We start from the raw sequence: 19,791 nt of genomic DNA, 5'->3' as shown, positions 1-19,791 counted from the left end.
CAGTGGTAAGAAAATGGTAAATACTTATAATGAAGGTACAAACAGTAGCAAGACAAAAGTGGCAATAAAAAAAAAATATACTTCCTCAAATATGGTTGAATGCAATGATGGCTGGCTCATACGTCGTACTCGTGAACGGGTGCTGCTTGTGGAGACTGGTCTGTTCAGGTTGTGAACACTGATTAAATTTTTTGTTCTTTGCGATAGCATATGCTGGTGGTCACTCTATTCTCCCAAATTTGAATTTTAATGATGTATTGTTATAAACATGTTCCACTATTATTTGAAAAAAATACGAGCTGAGTTTCTTGTCAGTTCTTCTTATCTCGATATCATTCCGAACTGACGGTAGATTTGACATATCATAAGAGTCTGTTATAGACCTACATGAATAAAGATATTTTGAATTGAATTCAATATATAAACAACAACCTTAACAATATTATAAACGTGAAAGTACGGATGTTTGTTACTCATTCACGCAAAAAACTGAACCGATCGTCATGAAATTTTGTACGAATGTTCTTGGAGGTATTAGAATGAACATTGGATACTGTTTATTTAAAAAAAAATGCGCGTAACCACGGGTAAAAGCTAGTTAATATTTAAAAATGTCCAAAGAGTTTGCAATTCTATTATTATTATTAATGTTATGATACCCATATAGTTAAGTAACTTAATATATTATATGTTAATTTTTATTCTTAGTAATTCCTTTTTTTTTATTATTATTATTTTATTTTATTACATTTTACGCTTTCTTTATACAAATAAGTTGCATTTTGAGTCGATATTTGTAACTTTGTATAAAATTCACCACTAATAAATTTGCACGATTATAAAATTATTGTCTTAAGTTAACTATGATTAACGTCGTTGGTGATACATTTATCTCTCTATATAATATTGTATAACTGTTTGTTAGTCCTAAATAAATTAAAAAAAAATGTTTGTTTCGCAGAAACTCCAAGCTCTAATAGGCGAGAGGACGCGTTGGGAATCTGACACTGTGATACGAGAAGTTGACGACGAGAACTCGCCTTAAGAGCTACTCTATCCTCTGCTGGGTTGCTTTACCGCTTACTATCATTTGCGACACATGTACCAGTAATTACTACCTTTTTTTGAACTACTCTAATGCTGATGGCCGCAGCTGGCCTTTACAGCTTCACCGGACGATAGGGGGCGAGTGCAGATGGCACTCCAAACCCGCGGAAGGACTTATGGAGCGGCTGAAGGCCAACTCCCGCCTGACCTTTGCTCAGGCGATCGTAATTTCGATCCCCGTTTCAATTAGAGGGTATTAACCGTTTTCTGCTTGTAATCTGTTTTTTATCTCGAGACAAATTTAACGTTACCTATGTTGCCAGAAAAAACAGATTACAAGCAGAAAACAGATAATACCCTCCTATTATCTGTTTTCTGCTTGTAATCTGTTTTTTTCTTTATCTCGAGACAAATTTAACGTTACCTATGTTGCCAGCTTTTTGTTAATTTTCAAAAAGGTTGTGGCACTACCTGAAATTAACTGAAAAACACGAGTGGTATCACGACTATCACATGATAACGTGATGTCCATATTGCTGTTCATGTAAATAAGCGACGGTTACCGCTTACCATCAAGTGAGATGAAAGCTTATTTGCGGTTCCAATTTAAAAAAAAGCGTTTCATGAATAAAGTTGTCTATGGCTGTTTATTTTTAAATAAATGCCCAGCAGTGTGATATTGTAATACGTGTTTTATCTAATGATATTAAAAGACTATGGTTACTAATCTATGGTATAAATAGAGTACAGGTGAATCAATTTAAAGACTTCTTGCGTTTGTATACTGTACGGTCAGCAGATAAACAAATATATGTACATACTTTATATTCATATATAATTTAAGAACCGCACTCTTGTCGGTGGAGCTCTTGCCACTTTCCACGATCTTCCATCAATCCCTTTAGTTGTTGATACGACTCGACTCCAACTTTTTCCATAATCTGCATGATATTACTTGATATTCCATTAGTACGAGCCCAATATATCAATACTGTTTTTAGTTTGACGCGGTTATTATTTATAATTAGAAAATCACGGTATCTTACCACGTTTTTTTTTATTGAGTTCCCGATATTTCGGCAGTGGTTCAACCGCCATGATCACGGGAGAAGAGCAGCGGGTAGATTGAAATTTATCACACCGTTTTATTTACGATGGTCACAACTTCAATTCCTCGCACGGTACAAACATGTTATATGTAGGGATTGTTAGTAATATGGACTGTTGTTCATGTTAATATCCATCCCTTTCCCTCTTGACTGTCTGTATTACACAACAACGAATATAAAAACGTCTTTAAACTGATTTACCTGTAACAAATACGCTGGGTGAGTCTTTTTAGGCATAGAATACATTATGTAAATTTATAAACCCATTATCAAGCTGATTTAAGCATATATTTGTAATTAGTATCTTATAAATTTTATAAACGCGACCATAAACAACAAAGAATGAGAATATTTCATTCACTCATTCGTTCACACTTAAAAGTAGAGATGTGCTAACTCGTAATAACATGATTCGAGTTAACTCGAGTTGAAATTCAGGTAACTCGAGTCGACTCGAGTTACCTGGAATAAACTATTTTTTTGTTTTTTATTTTTTCAAACAAATCTAATGTGTTTGCCGCAGCTAGCCTTGAAAGCTTCACGGAATCATAGGGGGCGAGTAGAAATGGCATTTCAAAGCCACGGAAGGACTTATAGAAGGCATAATCATTTTAATGATAACATATCCGTACGAACATGCGAAAAAAAAATGATAACGCCCTCAAATCAATATTGAAACAGTTGTGACGATTGAAAATTGTATTATATGACATGATCGGAAAATTTCATGTCATTGTTGTTCGACGACCGAATCATGCTCTCGCTTGATTCGTTCATTTACCAGTTGAATTCTTCCAACTCGAGTTGGCAGAATTCAACTCGAGTTAACTAGAATTCACCGCAACTCGAGTTAACACATCTCTACTTAAAAGATTATACAATTTTCAATTGAACTGTTTAAGTTTGTATTGTATTTGACAAATTTTACATTCGTTCATATTATTTAAATATTGTATAATGAGCACATTTTTAAATTAAGTATTACATAAAAATTACGACTATCTTATATATAATATTATAATAATAACTTATTTTAAAAATTAACTTATATAATATTACAAATATGTAATTCAATAACACCACATTTTTTAAATTATGTAACAATTGTTACTCTTACGGTTGTGGCTGGGAGAACGTGGTGTTTTGCCCTCGCTGTCATCCTATTTTTACGTCACTGGATACAATTATACATTGAATATATTAAATTCAAATTCATATAACACATTTTAGTCACTTATGCAAGTAATTTTTTCTAATAAACTTTGTTTAGCTACCGTCCAGTTCAGTTTACAGATTCAATTAAAACGAACTGGCAAGTAACTCAACTGTATTTAGTTTTTTTTTAATGTATTAAATAGTAAACAGTTCATATATTTCGAAACGAATGCACAGAATCGACGTAATATAGATGTATATATATTTTCTTGATTGTATAGGCTAAAATACATACTGATAAAAATAAGAATTGTTACCCTGTATTCCCACATGTTTTGGGCAGTATGAATACTGCTTTTTTATCTGTGGTAATATATATATATATCTATCACGAAGTGCTTGAAATAGAATTGCACAATATATGACTTTTATATATACTTAAATAGAAATTAATATATATATAGATAAGTTTTAATATTTTCCGTCATAGCATATAAACATGCTTACCTCATATATGTATATATTTAGCTGATTTTTTGTATTATAGAAATTTACATTATCTACCTCTAAATAGTATTGCTCGAGGCTATAATACTCATAGGTCTTCCGTTCGATTCTCGGTTAGTGACTCTATACAATTTTTGTTCTAGATATAAAAGGGTACATTTATAAAAACACGTCATACGAATTACATGAATACCCCCTTCCCCTCCCCTCGAAACCCTTCTCGCTGTTCTTGGTGCAATACAACATATTTTGTTAAAGAAATGTATGCCTTGTGCTTATACAGATAAAGTAGTAAATATTTAAACGCTACTACTCGAAATGTGACGTCAAAAAAAAGTAACTCTCAAACTTCGTCGACCCCCTCCCTGCTCTTCCCTTTAACGTGTGACGTTTTTTATAGATGTACACAAGGCGTAGTGTAATAGTATAGATTAATATTACTGCACAGAGGGCGCCACTAGTCCTAGCGTTTTGGCGCGCAGTTGGCACAGATTACAAAATATATTTTGCGAATCATCAACATATCAATGCAACATTGTTATAAAAAAATTGTTTAATGTTTTAGTATATATATATAAAATATATCGGAAACTTTGTTGTCATTCCATATAATGTTAGACATAATTTTATATTATTCACTGCGCGTTGTATTATAATGGATTTTCAGAGCTAACTTTTTCATAATTTGAGAGCATCACTAAGTTATCTAACATACTTTGTTTTCTAGTTTTTTATATACCTGACAGTCCAACCATTATATAATGCGCAGTGTAGTAATATATTTTGTTATTCGTCTTATTAACTTCCTTTAGATATCGTAAATATATAATAATTTATACACCTATAATTACATATTTCTTCCTAAAACGTTGGAGTATAAATATAAAATTTGAACTCATAACGGGCTTCCGTTAATTATTTCTTTATTTTAAACATAGATTAAAATTCTGAACAATGCACTGTTGCGAATATTCACCTTGGATTAAATATGTTTTCAATGTATAAGAGCCGATAATTAGGAAGACAAATATTTCAATATCAATAGTATAGTACGTACATATGTGAGAAAGAGAAGAAGTATGTCGTCTCGCGCGCACACAGCTGGCGTCATGCGGCCATTAAACTGCGAACGGCGAGTGAGAACAGTGGTGTGTCTGAGAGTATTAGGAAGACAAACAGTACAGATGGCATCTATTCTTACATGTATATCTAACGTGATTTCACATCCTCTCTCTATCATTTTTATTACAAACGAATGAAATAGGAGAACACATTAACACATGAACACACATGAACACACAATTGATCAGTCTCTAAGTGCAATTGTATCTAGCTCAGAGTATGATCGTTTGGTTTTAGGTCTCCATAAGTCCATTTAAATTAAGTAATTTATGTATTACCGGTTGTAAGACAGGCTCGGAGCCATACAAACATTTAGTAATCGCACTATTAGTTTAGAAATATGATAGTTGTATGTCTATTAGAAACACGCTAGTTTTTTTTAATTTAATAGAGCTCCGCTCTGTCTTGCTAACAATGCGGGTTTGATACGGCCCAAACAACGAGATTGCTCGATTATTCACAATACACTAATAATCTTATCCAACATGCTTCCAAGACATCTCGTGGAATAGGGCCTTTAAATTCACTATGGCAGTCTTTTGGACTAAAAAAATAATTGTAATTTCTTATTAAAAATTGTATCATACGAAATTAGACTTCACTATAAAGACAATTGAGTATTGTATTATTACTTGGAGTATTACTTGTTTAGCTCAAATAAATTGTTCCATGACTTTCATTGACATTGATTAAAATTTTGACTGTAATCTAATTATATTTGGAAACGAAACAACTCGTTTGTAAATACGAATGAACGAATAAAGGTAACTCAACTACTAATATTTATATAAAATACATGTAACGCTTAAGAATATCTAGTGCTTATGTCTTAATATGCCTTATTTTCTAAGCAATAAGATTGCTTTTCGTGTCTCTGATAATATTGATGTTGTGTTGTTGAATTTTATGGGAGTGAATGTATGATGGTAATTTTTCTTCGACAATTTTCAAGTACTTTTTTCTGTGCGTGTACCGTGATAACTATGTTAATTGGACATTTTATTGTCGTTTTCTTTTTCTATTTTTGTTTTATGTATATATAACTTAATTAAAGAAAGTTACCATTGATTAAAATAATTTATTAATTACGAATTCTCAATAAGACATTACATTATATTTAATCATTTCTTTCTCTAAACCATTTTTTTTATCATATTCACGGCGTTTGGCCTAAAGAAAAAATAGAATGATAGAAACGTTTCAGTTTAATAATAATAATAACTAGGTTTGTGACCGGTGTGTTGTTTACACATCAGGTCACATGTTGAGCGGAGCGCGTTCATTCTTAAAAACTTCTTGACCAATGATAGAGGCCCCAAATGATTTTATTTATATATTTTGTCACCATACAACTTTTATTAATATTTTTAAGTACAGTACTTACGTACATTAATAAAATACCTACTTTTTACTTGTATCTATTGTTATCAAAATTAAATTATAAGTTCTGGACTTGACCACGTATATGTGACCCCCTCCTGGCGCCAAAGTTGGATCCGCCGGTGACTAAAGGTTTATTACACTATCTGCTGAATAATTTATATTGTCAACAGTTTAAAATTTAAAAAAAATACTAATATTTTTTTATACGTTTTAAATAGCATGTAGGTACGTAACCTATAGGTTTATTACACTATCTATTTTTGTGAATGCACATTAGAAAATGCTGTTATATATTTCCGTTCCTCGATATAGTTTTAAATTGTAACTCTTTGTTATTATAACACATTATGATAAGGTTTTACTATACAATACATATTAATAATTTCTATAATATTCTAAATAAAGTGAAAAACTGTTAAATATAATATTTATACTATGACGACCTCGGTGGTTTAGCGGTCTAGCCACCGTTTACCTCCGATGGTCGCGGGTTCAATTCCTCGCACGGCACAAACATTTGTATTCATGAGTATGATTGTTTGTATCGGTCTGTGTGTTGTCTATGTATAATATGTATGTATTTACAAAAAAAAATTATCTATGTACTTGTATCAGTTGTCTAGTACCCATAACACAAGCTTTAGCTAGCTTAACTTGGGACTAGATGGCGCTGTGTGAATTGTCCTGAGATTATTATTATACTCTACATATGACCAGTATTCCCCATTTTTCTGTTAAGTACAGTTAATTCTCATTATTCATCAGCTAAAGTTTTAGTAATGTGAATTAGCCTTTTGGTTTTTTTTTCATTGTCATGTCCGGTCAATTTTGTTTTTTTTTTCAGGAGTTACAGTGTAGTTCTTTTGTTTTTAGTTTAAGACAATATATATAACAGTTTGTTACCATTTAGAGCTTATAGCTTTATCAATGGCAGTATAAGTTCGCACATATATGGTTGTTTTGTTGAGATAAGATGTTTGTTTTTGATTCTAGTACAATTTGAAAGTTAGGTTATGTTTGTAAATCGATTTTTATTTTGGATTTATAATGTTATTAACTATGTTGTTTAATTTATATTTATAAATATTAGTAATAATATAAAAACAGAAAGACATTGTGTTTTTTTTTTCATAAGTACAAAAAAAATAAGGTATCTAAAACTGATTTGTTAAATAATTAACATATTTTTATTACCATTAACTTCACTTATATTTTTATCAGATTTCTTCCATCCATCGAAAATATAATATTACTAAATTGAAATTTACGACTATAAACTTTTTATTCAATTATTACATTTTATATAATGACAGTATTTCTATTATATATGTCTAGTGATTCCCAAAGTGGTCTATATCGACCCCCAGGGGTATGACATGCAAGGGGTCATCTTGTTGTTTTCACTTTGTTTTTAACACTAAACTTTACTACAGTTAGAAATTTACAAAAAATCAATACTAGGCAAGAATGGGGGTCTACCTAAAACCGATAAACAAGGGGTTTACGACACAAAAAAGTTTGGGAACCTCTGGTCTAAACCATAGATGTAAAACATGTGATTCATAGACCTAACGATATACGTACAAATGTATTACACTTTTTATTGTATTATTCTATAATTTGAATGTATATTATTAATAATTAGTATTTTTATTGTACTCGAGTGTAGCTGTGAACATGATTGCGTGATAATGATGTTTTGTTATATCGGCTGGTGTTCTGAAATTTTGTGATATTCATAATTTGTTGCTAACACTGATGTTTTATTGTTATTTTATTAAATTAGATCAAATCAAATACTAACTTGTTTTTATTTCATATATTGTCCCGAAGCGAAGCAGTAGGTATCAATTTACATGAACAGCACTATGGACATTAAAATAAATAAAATAAATTTATTATTTACTAGCAGTACCCGCGACTTCGTCCGCGTGGAATTTAACTTTATTTTTCTAAAACAAAAGTAGCCTAAGTCACTCCTTATTACATCAGCTACCTGCCAAAAAAAGTACCGTCAAAATCGGTCCAGCCATTTCAGAGATTAGCCGGAACAAACAGAGACAGACAGACAAAAATTGTAAAATGTTATTTTGGTGTATGTACCGTATTTATATTCATATGCATGTAGTGAAAAACGGTTATTTCAATATTACAAACAGACACTCTAATTTTATTTATATGTACAGATTGTTCCGAAGCGAAGCGGTATTTATTGTTATGATCAGCACTACGGACATTACAATAAATAAAATAAATTTATTTAATATTTCGTCTGTAAATTCATTGCTTAATCACACCCTACTACCAGATTAAAATGCGAGATATTTGCCAGATAAAATAGGTGGGATTAAGGCAGAATAGAATAGAAAATAATTTATTCAAATAAACTTACATTGAAGCACTTTTGAGTAGTCATCACATTTTTTTAATCTACCGCTCCAGAAAGCTGTTTCATCATAAGAAGAACGAGGAAAAAACTTGCGTGTTGCTCTTTTAAATAATTTTATTGTTACTTTACATTTTAAGTTGAAGTGTGAATACAAACTACCAATTAGCACTTAATTAATTAAACTCAACAACTTTACTTTCAGACATATTTTTACAAACTTAAGAACAGAGGCAGTAAAGGTATGTGACACCCCTGGTGTTTCAGGCGTCCATAGGCTGCGGTAACCGTTTGCCATCGGATGGGCCGTATGCTTGTTTGCCACCTACGTGGTATAAAAAAAAAAGGTATCTTGCAGTATTATATTGATGGGTTGTTATAGATTATATCATTATAACCACAGATTGCAATGCAAGCTGTATTATTGATTGAAATAGGTGTATTAAGGCTTTTTGCAAACTTAAAAGAAGCTATATCTTGTAGTTCTAATGTTGCTTAAAATAAATGAATAGACGGATAGACGTCCACGTCCGTTCCGTTAGCGATCTGCTCGCATAATGGCGAATGTCCGAGTCACTGTTCATAGGCCGCCATCTTGTGCCCCACTACTCTCGAAACCGGAAGTCATAATACAAACTACATAGGATAGCTACTGGAAGTGAAACGATACTAAAAATAAATTATAGAATAATTTATTTACATTAATTACAATTTAATAAATACATTGTATTACAACGTTCATAGAATTGTTCAGTTTGTTATGTTATATATATAAATGTACCAAATTTTAAAACGTTACACATTAATTCTATAATGCTGTCTTTGTCCAAATATGCAGGTGTGTAAAGGACAAAACATGCTTGTTTTATAGGCACTTTTAAGAGACAATTTCATATGGTATTTACAGCGATAGAACTTAATTTAATCATGCCAACATTACTGCTAAACTCATCCAATAAATACTGTTTTTTTTCGGGACTACTCTGATGCTGTTGGCCGCAGCTGGCCTTTACAGTTTCACCGGATGATAGGGAGCGAGTGCAGATGGCACTCCAAATCCGCGGAAGGACTTATGGAGCGGCTGAAAGCTAGCTCCTGCCTGACGTATACGTGAGGGCACCGTTAGGGGTTCGAACCTCGGCTCAGGCCGTCGTAATTTCGTTCTCCAATTGAATTGGACGGGGAATCAATCGGAGGGGACATATTGGACTGATTCAATATAGTACTTTTTGTTGCCAAAACAAGGGCTAAAGGTGTTGTAAAAGTGTCGTAATTTTTAAAGCTAGGAGCGTGAAACTTATTTTTTAAGCTGCTGATTAAATATAAATAAATAAGACAATAGAGCTGTAAAAATGTTACCTTTAAGGATATAAAAAAAATGGGGAATGAAAGTTTGAATGGAAATTCGTTATTTTTAAAGATAGATCAATGAAACTTGCTACTCTGGCTTTTTTTGGGTTAGATTATTAATTATTTTTTCTTTATAGTATCAAGATCACAATCCCACGCGGACAAAGTCGAGGGCACAGCTAGTTAATGTATATTAAACCATTAAATTACCAAGGGTACACATATCTCCATTATTAATTACTCTAAAAACTAATTATAGAAGTTCAGATTGTAAGTTTGTTAACTATATGATTTAAAAAACCTGTTTTTGGCTTTTACTCTATATCTATAGTGGAGCGCGGAGCGATCTCAGAGATCAGATTTGCATTGTTTATAACGATACTCTTCCGAAACTTGCTTGATCGAGACCAAAATTTCATCGAATATATCTATTCGGCCTCCGCCATTTACCACTCAAAAAATCCGATCGGTCGAGGTCGAGTTTTTTAAAATAAACGCGCCCCGCTCAACATATAACCTGATGTGTAAACAACACACCGGGAACAAACCTAGTACATACATTTAGGTTTTATCACAAATAGTATACGTTACAGAACATTTAAACCAATACAATAGAATATGGGTAAAACTGCATGTGTGTGCCACAGCAATACAAAATGGCTCATAGCTCATGGAGAATCACTCAAGGAGCACAACATTATATACATCATTGTGAATTTAATAATCTTTTATTATAATTATACATCATTATAACTTATTAATTGTACATAAATAATTACAAACAAAATTTCAACAACAGAATTTCAACTTTGTAACTTATTAACAACCACAACCGAGCTGATCTCATGTTCATCTTATCCTCCACTGGTGTTCCGCCATCGTATACCGTTAGAACAATAGGTGCACCATTATCATTCATTAAATAAATATCTCATCATCGATACATATTTATCGATTTCTAATATCGATCGCCTGTATAATCGATATTAGAAATCAATAAATAAGTATTGATGTACAATAAATAGTAATACAATAGTATGAGAAACGTATATATTTCTTAGTTTATTTGATATCATGTCGCTTAACGTTTTAAACTGCCTTTCTTTAGGTTATCATGTATATAGGATACTATGTTATCGAAGGTTAAACCTCGATATGTCAATATTTTCCCCACTACATTATCGATATTTATTTAATATCGTGGTATATCGAACATCCCTAATACTTCTCTCCTCTGCAGAGCCAATTATTATACTAGGACATTATAGCTCTATCTGTAAGAAGTCCTGTAATCGGTCTCAGGGAAGGGGCGTTAATGTCATCTTGACAGCTGACAGTTGAAAGATTAAGTTGTAATTTTAGATGATTTATGTTCATGAGTGCGAAACCAAGTAGCTTAAGAATTTATGTAAGTCCCATACTTGGTAAAAAATACTTTATCCCGATTCCCCCCAGGGTCCAACTTTCAAAAACACTATCGTGATTAGTCGCGGATATTTTTTTAAATAATTTAAAAGGAATAATTCTTTCATACATTTTTTTTGGACAATTTGTACCGTTTACGCAGCGCACGCAAAAGGAAAACGAGGAAGCACTCAAATTTTAATAATTTCCCCCGTTTTTGCAACATTTTCACTGATGCTTCGCTTCTATATAGTCGTAGCTTAAAGCTATATAACATTACACTACGACCTTACTCGACAAATGGACTATGCAACACAAAAATATATTTTTCAATTCGAACCACTAGTTCCTGAGATTATCGCGGTCAAACAAACAAACTCTCCAGCTTTATAATATTAGTATACGTTATAATTATCAGTCACTCTATTCTCCCAAATTTGAATTTAAATGAATAGATATTACTGTCAACATGTTCATCATTTATTTGAAAAGAATAGGAGCTGAGTTTCTTGTCAGTTCTTATCTCGAAATCATTCGGAACTGACGGTAGATTTCACATATCATAAGTCTGTAATAGACCAACATGAATAAAGATATTTTGAAGCAGCAGGAGGTTCTTCCGCGGGGCCTTTTGGGCCGCCGGGTACGGGCCTAGAGCATATGCTCATTACTCAGGCATACTGCTGGGATGGACCACCCCAGCGTCGTTCGTTTACGGCGTTAGTTGACGAGGCTGGCTACTATTATATTTTGAATTTGAATAGATGATTTTCCCTCATTTAGGCATTACACTACGATAACTAGAATTAGTATAATATAACTACGACAGAGATCTGAGCATATCTTGCAAGTTGCTATCAAGTCTATATTTCATTAACTTTCATAAGTCCACTTTGGAGCCTATATTACTGAGCGGGATTGCCTGCAGCTCCGTTCGGAGACACAGGAACTCCCCCGTCACACAGGTGATGGCTGCACAGGCTATGTTCAGGGTCCACCAGGAGAAGGTGGTTGGGAAGACTCCGTTGTATATCCAGCAGACTATTAGGTGGATGCCATGGTAGGTGCAGCTGGAAAAAATGCGACCATTTTATATTAATTACTAGCTGTTATCCGCGATTTCATCTGTGGAATTCAATATGAAATAAAAGTAGCCTAAGTTACTCCTTATAATATTAGCTATTTACAAGATAAAGTCCCGCCACTACATGCGATTCTGTGAAATGATGTCAAAAAGAAGCAAGTTTTTTTTAACACTTATTTTATTTAAATAAATATAAATTATAAAATAAAAGTAGCCTAAGTTACTTCTTATAATATCGCGTCAAAATTGGTTCAGACTGAAGATTTCGTCAAAATCGGTTAGCTGTTTCACTCATTTTAACATTAGCTATCTGGGAGAGAAGTAAACTAAAGTCTCGTCAAAATTGGTAGAGACTTTTCAGAGATTAGCAAAAATAAGCTGACAGAAAATGTATATAGGTCCACACACCACCCCGCCATCCCTCTGGTGAGATGACGGTCTTATGAAGATCTTCCACATGTTAGTAAAGAAAATAGATACAACAACCAGTTAATATATATGTATTACATAACAAACCTGAAGTCTAAGCACAACTTAGTCCGACCAACAATGTTCCACAGCATGAACGATCCAATAACTGCATTCAGAACAAATGCAGCTATCACAGATCTGCCCTCATTGTCCCTTACATGTATCTCCTGAAACAATATTACATTATAGTCATAAATTAATGATATTTACCAATGATACTCTATATCTTATATATAAAATTCTCGTGTCAGTTTTTCGTTCCCATACTCCTCCGAAACGGCTTGCCCAATTCTCATGAAATTTTGTGAGCATATTGAGTAGGTCTGAGAATCGGCCAATATCTATTTTTCATCCCCCTAAATGTTAGGGGTAGTCCACCCCTAAATTTTATTTTTTAGACAAAATTTTTAGTTTCAATTTTTTTATTATACAACATACAATCCTAAATTTTCACCCTTCTATCATCAACCCCTATTTTTTATAGCATTATTAATTTATATGGCAAAACAATGTTTGCCGGGACAGTTACTATGTTTTATATAAATATATGGTTATAATGGAAAGATGCACCCATCTGCACTAACGGTTTACGCTGGTGGGGCACTAGTGGGGTTTGATGAAATGAGCATGAAATGCACTACGAGTTTATGCTGACTGGGCACCAGTGGAGAATGATAAAATGAGCATGAAATCAGAGCATATTAGCACATAGCAATTTACCAAAATATTATTTTATAACAGTCATCATTGTAAAATCACAAGGCACCGAGCACAAGCACTATGACCCACCATGCGCTATCCCACGCCTGCCATATCTCGTCATTCGGCTGCCCCCGCCACTTGTCACCCACTCACAACCTTTTGCATTTATAATATTAGTACAATTGCTACAGTACAGGGTACTCAAGGTTTGAGATCTTTTTTGAAGTGGTACGCAGCAAAAACTAATCGGGAACCACTAAAATAGACTGATGCAGTCAGAACAATGAAGAAACTGAAATGACAATCGGCAGGACATTGAATATGAAGTAAGAGAAATGGACCAAGAATGTCTTAGATTGGTAGAGGAACGTGGGGTACAGTGGTTTTTAGGACTTGATCTATTTTACTCCAGATCGATCAGTGGTTTAATGAAAACCTAGAAGATACATTTAACTTTGAGACAACAACAATAACATTGTCAGAATTTCACAAACTGGTGCAGTTATTATATAACATTCTTTAGAACAACAACCACGTTTTCTCTTTGTAACATTATTACTACAAACTAAAATAGACTTACATGATACTCAAATAGATGGTCCAAAGTCCTAGTAGAACCTGTGAGGTCCTGCATGATAGCCGTCAGCAAACAAAGTGTTAGATACATTACGGACTGCATTGCCACTATCTGTGAAATTATTAGACACGGATCCCATTGCGTATAGCGGAACGAGCCCGTTAGTTTCTTTATTTTCGACATTTTGCGCGGAGAACTCTCGTGTCACACATCCAATGTTTTGACTTTACGAAAGTTTAAGAAAAAAACTCTCGTTTCTATCCAGTTTATGCTGATTTAAGTTGGTAATAGTTTACACGTTTGCTTTTCGCAGTTACTATATCGTTTAATTGTAAACATATGGAAGTTTAATGATATTATACGGAGAAAAAGGTTAATTTGATGTTATATTTTTCTTAAATGACTCGAAACAAATACTGTACTGACTGACTGACTGATGGCATTTGACAGTTAACAACGTACACGTTGACAGTGGATATGTCAATATTTGTGTCAATATGACAGATATGTGACTGACAATGGTCATCGTTGACGGCCTCGGGGGCCTAGTGGTTTAACACACCCCTTTACCTCCGTAGTTCGATTTCTCGCACGGCACAAAAGTTTATATTCATGATTATAATAGTTTGTATCGGTCTGGTTGTTTTCTATGTATAATATATATTATGTATGTATTTTTTTAAGAAAAACATATCTATATATATGTATCAGTTATCTAATACCCATAACACAGGCTTAAACTAACTTAATTTGAGTCTAGATGGCGTTGTGTGAATTGTCCTGAGATTATTATTATTATTTTCACTGTTGTCTCATTTTCTCAGCTTTTGCTGATTTTTTACGCTTTATGGCGTTACTATTATTAATATAATCTGGTAATTCTTTTATGAAGTACCGCGATTCAAAAATATATTGACTTGTTTGAGGTCCAATGTATAACAGCTGTGTTGTATTTATATGTACAAATAAATAAATATATAAATTCCATGCCCATAGTGAGCCGTGTGTTGCAATATTGCTGTAGGAATCATTTTAAAGAATTCCTCAGAACACATTTTTTTTTATATTTGGTAGAACTCGCAGAGCGAGACGAAGTCTAAATTTTCAAGTCAACAGAATTAGGTATGGTATATATAATGTGACCACTTATTCTTCGGCACAAAACGGGACATCGGTTTATTTAGGTCAATTAACAGACAGTCAATGAAATAAAATCTTTTTTAAATTATCTATTCAGGTAAAGTTAGCCTAAAAATTACGAATTAAAAATATAGCCGATAAATATAATTAAACGTTTTGTTTAGTCATATTTATATTTATCTGATAAAAATAAAATGTATACTTATATTTATATATTTATCAGAAGAACAAATTTGCTTTTTCAAGAAGATTTTAAGTTAATCTTCATAGCTTACTTAAAATCTTCTTGAAAAAGTAAGTAAGTAAAGTAACTCTTGGCACGTTTTATTATCATCATCATCATAATTTCAGCCCGGAAGACGGCCACTGCTGAACAAACTCCTCCCCCAAAGATCTCCACGACGATCGGTCCTGCGCTGCTCGCATCCAACGCCTTCCAACGATCTAAACCAGATCGTCGGTCCACCTGGAGGCCTTCCCATGCTGCGTCTTTCGGTCCGTGGTCGCTACTCGAGGACTTTATTGCCCCAACGGCCATCTGTCCTATGAACTATGTGCCCTGCCCATTGCCACTTCAGTGTCGCAATTCTTCGGACTATGTCGGTCACTGTGGTTCCTCTGCGGATCTACTCATTTCTGATTCAGTAACGCAGAAAATTTTACGGCTCGTTTACTCAAAATTTCGCACGGTTACCGAAAGCGCGAAAATTTTGCATTCCAGCGTTCATTTCGGGAACACCGAGACTCGTAATTCTAAAAAGTGACAGTTCCTTTTAAAACTTGACGTCTGGTCACATTATATATACTTAAAAGTGAACTACTATACTTTAAAGTGAATAACATTTGCGTTTTTAAGCACTGCAATGACAAATCCAACGACTGATAAAGTCCCTTCGGCCTGCGAGGAAGCAACCAATTAATTAATTGATAAGATGCAAGAATAATTAAAATCGGTTCAGTATTGACGAAATCTTGAAAGAACGTTAAAAATTACAGGATACGCATATGATAATCGTTATTAGGATGTGTTTTTTTAAACGATCGAGGTGAAGCTGGTCAGATACATGGGGGAAATTGCCCATCAGTGGGACAACATAGTAGGTATAATCTGTACATATAAATAAAATTGGAGTATCTGTTTGTAATATTGAAATAACCGTTTTTTGCTACATGCACATGAATATAAATAAGGTACATACACCAAAATAACATTTTTTACAATTTTTATCTGTCTGTCTGTCTTTCTGTTTGTTCCGACTAATCTCTGAAATGGCTGGACGGATTTTGACGGGACTTTTATTGGCAGGTAGCTGATGTAATAAGGAGTAACTTAGGCTACTTTTATTTTTGAAAACATAAAGTAATGCTGCAAAATTCCACACGAACGACGTCGCGGGTAAGGCTTGTAATAATAATAAAATATTTATTTTAAACTGCTGACCAGCATAACTTCGTCTACATCACACTTACTTCAGATTCATCATAATATTCCTCCCAAAACACAATATCTTTTTAAAATATAGCCCATATTATGTTATTCTGATGTATAAGCTATATTATTGTAAAGTTTCATCAAAATCGGTTCTGTAATTTTGACGTGAAATAGTAAAAAATATCCATCAACCCCTTTGCCCTGGCGCGGCATCAACTCCGAAGCAACTATCCTCGGGTAATTGGATTGACAGCCTCTCGGGGCGGGTTCCAAAAACTAACTTAAATTCTAAAATCTAAGCTACAGATGTATATACATACATAAACTAGCTTTTGCCCGTGGCTTCGCTTGCGTTAATTTATCCCCTTAGGGGTGGAATTTATCAAAATCCTTTCTTAAGGGATGCCTACGTCATAGTAGCTTTATACATGCAAAGTCTCAGCCCGATCGGTTTAAAATTGACAAAGTTTCATACAAACTTTCACCCCTATTTTATCCCCTTGGAGGTAGAATGAATCAAAATCCTTTCTTAGCGGATGCCTACGTTATAACATCTACCTGCATGCCAAATTTCAGCCTGATCCGCCTAGTGGTTTGGGCTGTGCGTTGATAGATCACTATGTCAGTCAGTCACCTTTGAGTTATATATATTTAGAAGATAATATTTACATTAACTTATTCTGACTTAAGGAAATACTTGGGGACTGTTTTTTTTTGTTTTTGAAATTTTTTAGTTGTTATTATTTTTATTTTTATAAATACAAATTACGTGTCACGTTGTTTGTCCGCGATAGACTCCTAAACTACTAGATCGATTGCAAATTTGATTTGCACATTGTGTGCAATTTGATCCAATTTGAAAGATAGGATAGCTTACATCTCAATTTATAGTCGCAATATTCTTTTATTCAAGAACCTTAGACACAGCAACGCGTGGCCGGGTCTGCTAGTACACATATAGAATAGAATAGAATAGAATAGAATAGAAAATCATTTATTCAAATAAACTTAATTTAAGCACTTTTGAATAGTCATAACAATTTGTTTTTTATCTACCACTCGTTCGGAAAGCTGTCTCATCACAAGAAGAACGAGCAAGAAACTTGTGTGTTGCTCTTTTAAATAATCCTTGTAAGTTTACATTTATAAATAAAACGTCTCTTTTGTAAAATAAATATGTGAATACAAACTACCAACAAGCACTAATTTTTTGGGTCAAATATAATCATGCAATAAGATTAAATCAGTCGTAGTGATAAGAGCAGACCAGTCCCTACAAGCAGCACTCGTTCACGAGTATGACGGATGAGCCAGCCATCACTGCGCTCGACCATATTTTAGGGAGCCCATTGACCCGGCCCACCACGCCGCCACATGTCTGGACATTTTAGTGAGCATGACTACTCATTCCACACGACCACGTCACAGCTACAAAAATTACTATATGGTAGTTACAGTATTCGCACTTTACATAAGGATGCATGCGGCAATCAATACAAAAGCCGCTACGCTATCATATAAGAAAGCAGTATGAAAATTAAAATTATAACGTTGTCCGCAAATAAACTTATTCTTGCTATATATTGCTATCATCTATAAATTCATCTATCTTATAATAGGCTTTTTTACATAACATTTGTTTAATATAAGATTTGAATTGCCTCTCTGTAAGATTTAGCGTACACTCTGGCAGTTTATTATAGAATCTTACGCAATTACCATAAAATGAATTACTAACTTTGTGTAGACGGCATTTAGGTAAAATTAGCTTATTTTTATTGCGTAAGTTTCTACTTGTACAGTCTTTAAGTTTCTTGAAACTATCTAAGTTTTTCCTTGTATACATAATATCATTGATTCGAATATATGTGTAATAAGCATAAATGTACTGTGAGGCAACGGTGAGGATATTTGATTGTTTAAAGCATTGACGTAATGACTCTCTAGAACCCATACCATAAATAGAACGTATGGCTCTCTATTGTAAAATAAATATAGTATTTATATCGGCAGCTTTACCCCATAGCAGTATGCCATATGACATAATGCTATGGAAATAACTAAAATATACAAGTTTTGCCGTCGCCACGTCTGTTAATTGCCTTATCCTTCTAATTGCATAAGCAGCAGAACTAAGTCTACTGGCTAATTTTGAAATATGGGGCCCCCATTGTAACTTCGAGTCCACTGTTATTCCTAAAAAAACTGTATCATTAACAAAATTTACTATTTCATCATTAAGCAATAGCTGCGTATTTACTTGTTTTACATTAGGCAGCGTGAATTTAATGCACTTAGTTTTGTTGGAGTTCAATAATAGATTATTACATGTGAACCAATTTAGTATAGCAGAGATAGCATAATTTACATCGTCTAATTGATTACATTGGCGACCAATTTTAAACACTAACGAAGTATCATCCGCAAATAACACTATATCTGCAACTTTCTCTACCATGTAGGGAAGGTCATTTATATAAATTAAAAAGAGAAATGGGCCTAATATTGAACCTTGAGGAACGCCCATTTTTATATTAGTTCCCTTAGACTTTACACCATCAATATCTACAGTATATATTTATATATAAATATATATACCTATCAGGGCCTACCTGGACAAGATACCCTGCAGATGTAACCAAGTAGAAAATTATGCAAGAGACATACGTCCAACAGTGGACTAATGGATACTGAAAGAGATATATATTTTTTATAATCTTAACTTTTTAAAATTAGTGGAATGCGCTCACGGAACCCTGTCCGCACTTTAGCCACACTCACGGCCGTTTTTTAATGCTATATTTATACAAATGGCGAACAATATGCAAAAATGTATTTGCCGAAGTAAATTTTGGATACATTGCGCTCAATTATATTGTTAATTAGATTATAATATTGTCACAGTTTCAGTCAGAACACGAA

General features: G+C 33.4%; 2 protein-coding genes across 2 annotated transcripts in view; one reads left to right on the top strand and one right to left on the bottom strand.

The window, feature by feature from the left end:
- LOC131849596 (protein 5NUC) overlaps positions 1-1,215 on the top strand; it is a 37,542-nt gene extending 36,327 nt beyond the window's left edge. Inside the window, exon 16 of the mRNA XM_059199700.1 lies at positions 962-1,215. Within this exon, the coding sequence (XP_059055683.1) occupies positions 962-1,045 (84 nt within the window). The 3' untranslated portion in view covers positions 1,046-1,215. The remainder of the gene's footprint in view (positions 1-961) is intronic.
- A 10,710-nt stretch (positions 1,216-11,925) lies between these two features.
- On the bottom strand, positions 11,926-14,706 carry LOC131849734 (protein SYS1 homolog). Its single transcript, XM_059199849.1, has 3 exons — positions 14,301-14,706; positions 13,064-13,185; positions 11,926-12,533 (listed from the first exon to the last, which is right to left on the bottom strand). The coding sequence occupies exons 1-3, from the start codon at positions 14,478-14,480 to the stop codon at positions 12,344-12,346; spliced, it is 492 nt and encodes a 163-aa protein (XP_059055832.1). The 5' UTR covers positions 14,481-14,706; the 3' UTR covers positions 11,926-12,343.
- Between the last annotated feature and the right edge of the window lie 5,085 nt (positions 14,707-19,791).

The sequence above is a fragment of the Achroia grisella genome, unplaced genomic scaffold (assembly GCF_030625045.1).
Source record: "Achroia grisella isolate CSIRO2021 unplaced genomic scaffold, CSIRO_AGI_Agris_v1 utg660, whole genome shotgun sequence".
Lineage (NCBI taxonomy): Eukaryota > Metazoa > Arthropoda > Insecta > Lepidoptera > Pyralidae > Achroia > Achroia grisella.
The sequence above is the reverse complement of the archived record's forward strand: the minus strand, read 5'-3'. Positions and strand labels throughout refer to the sequence as shown.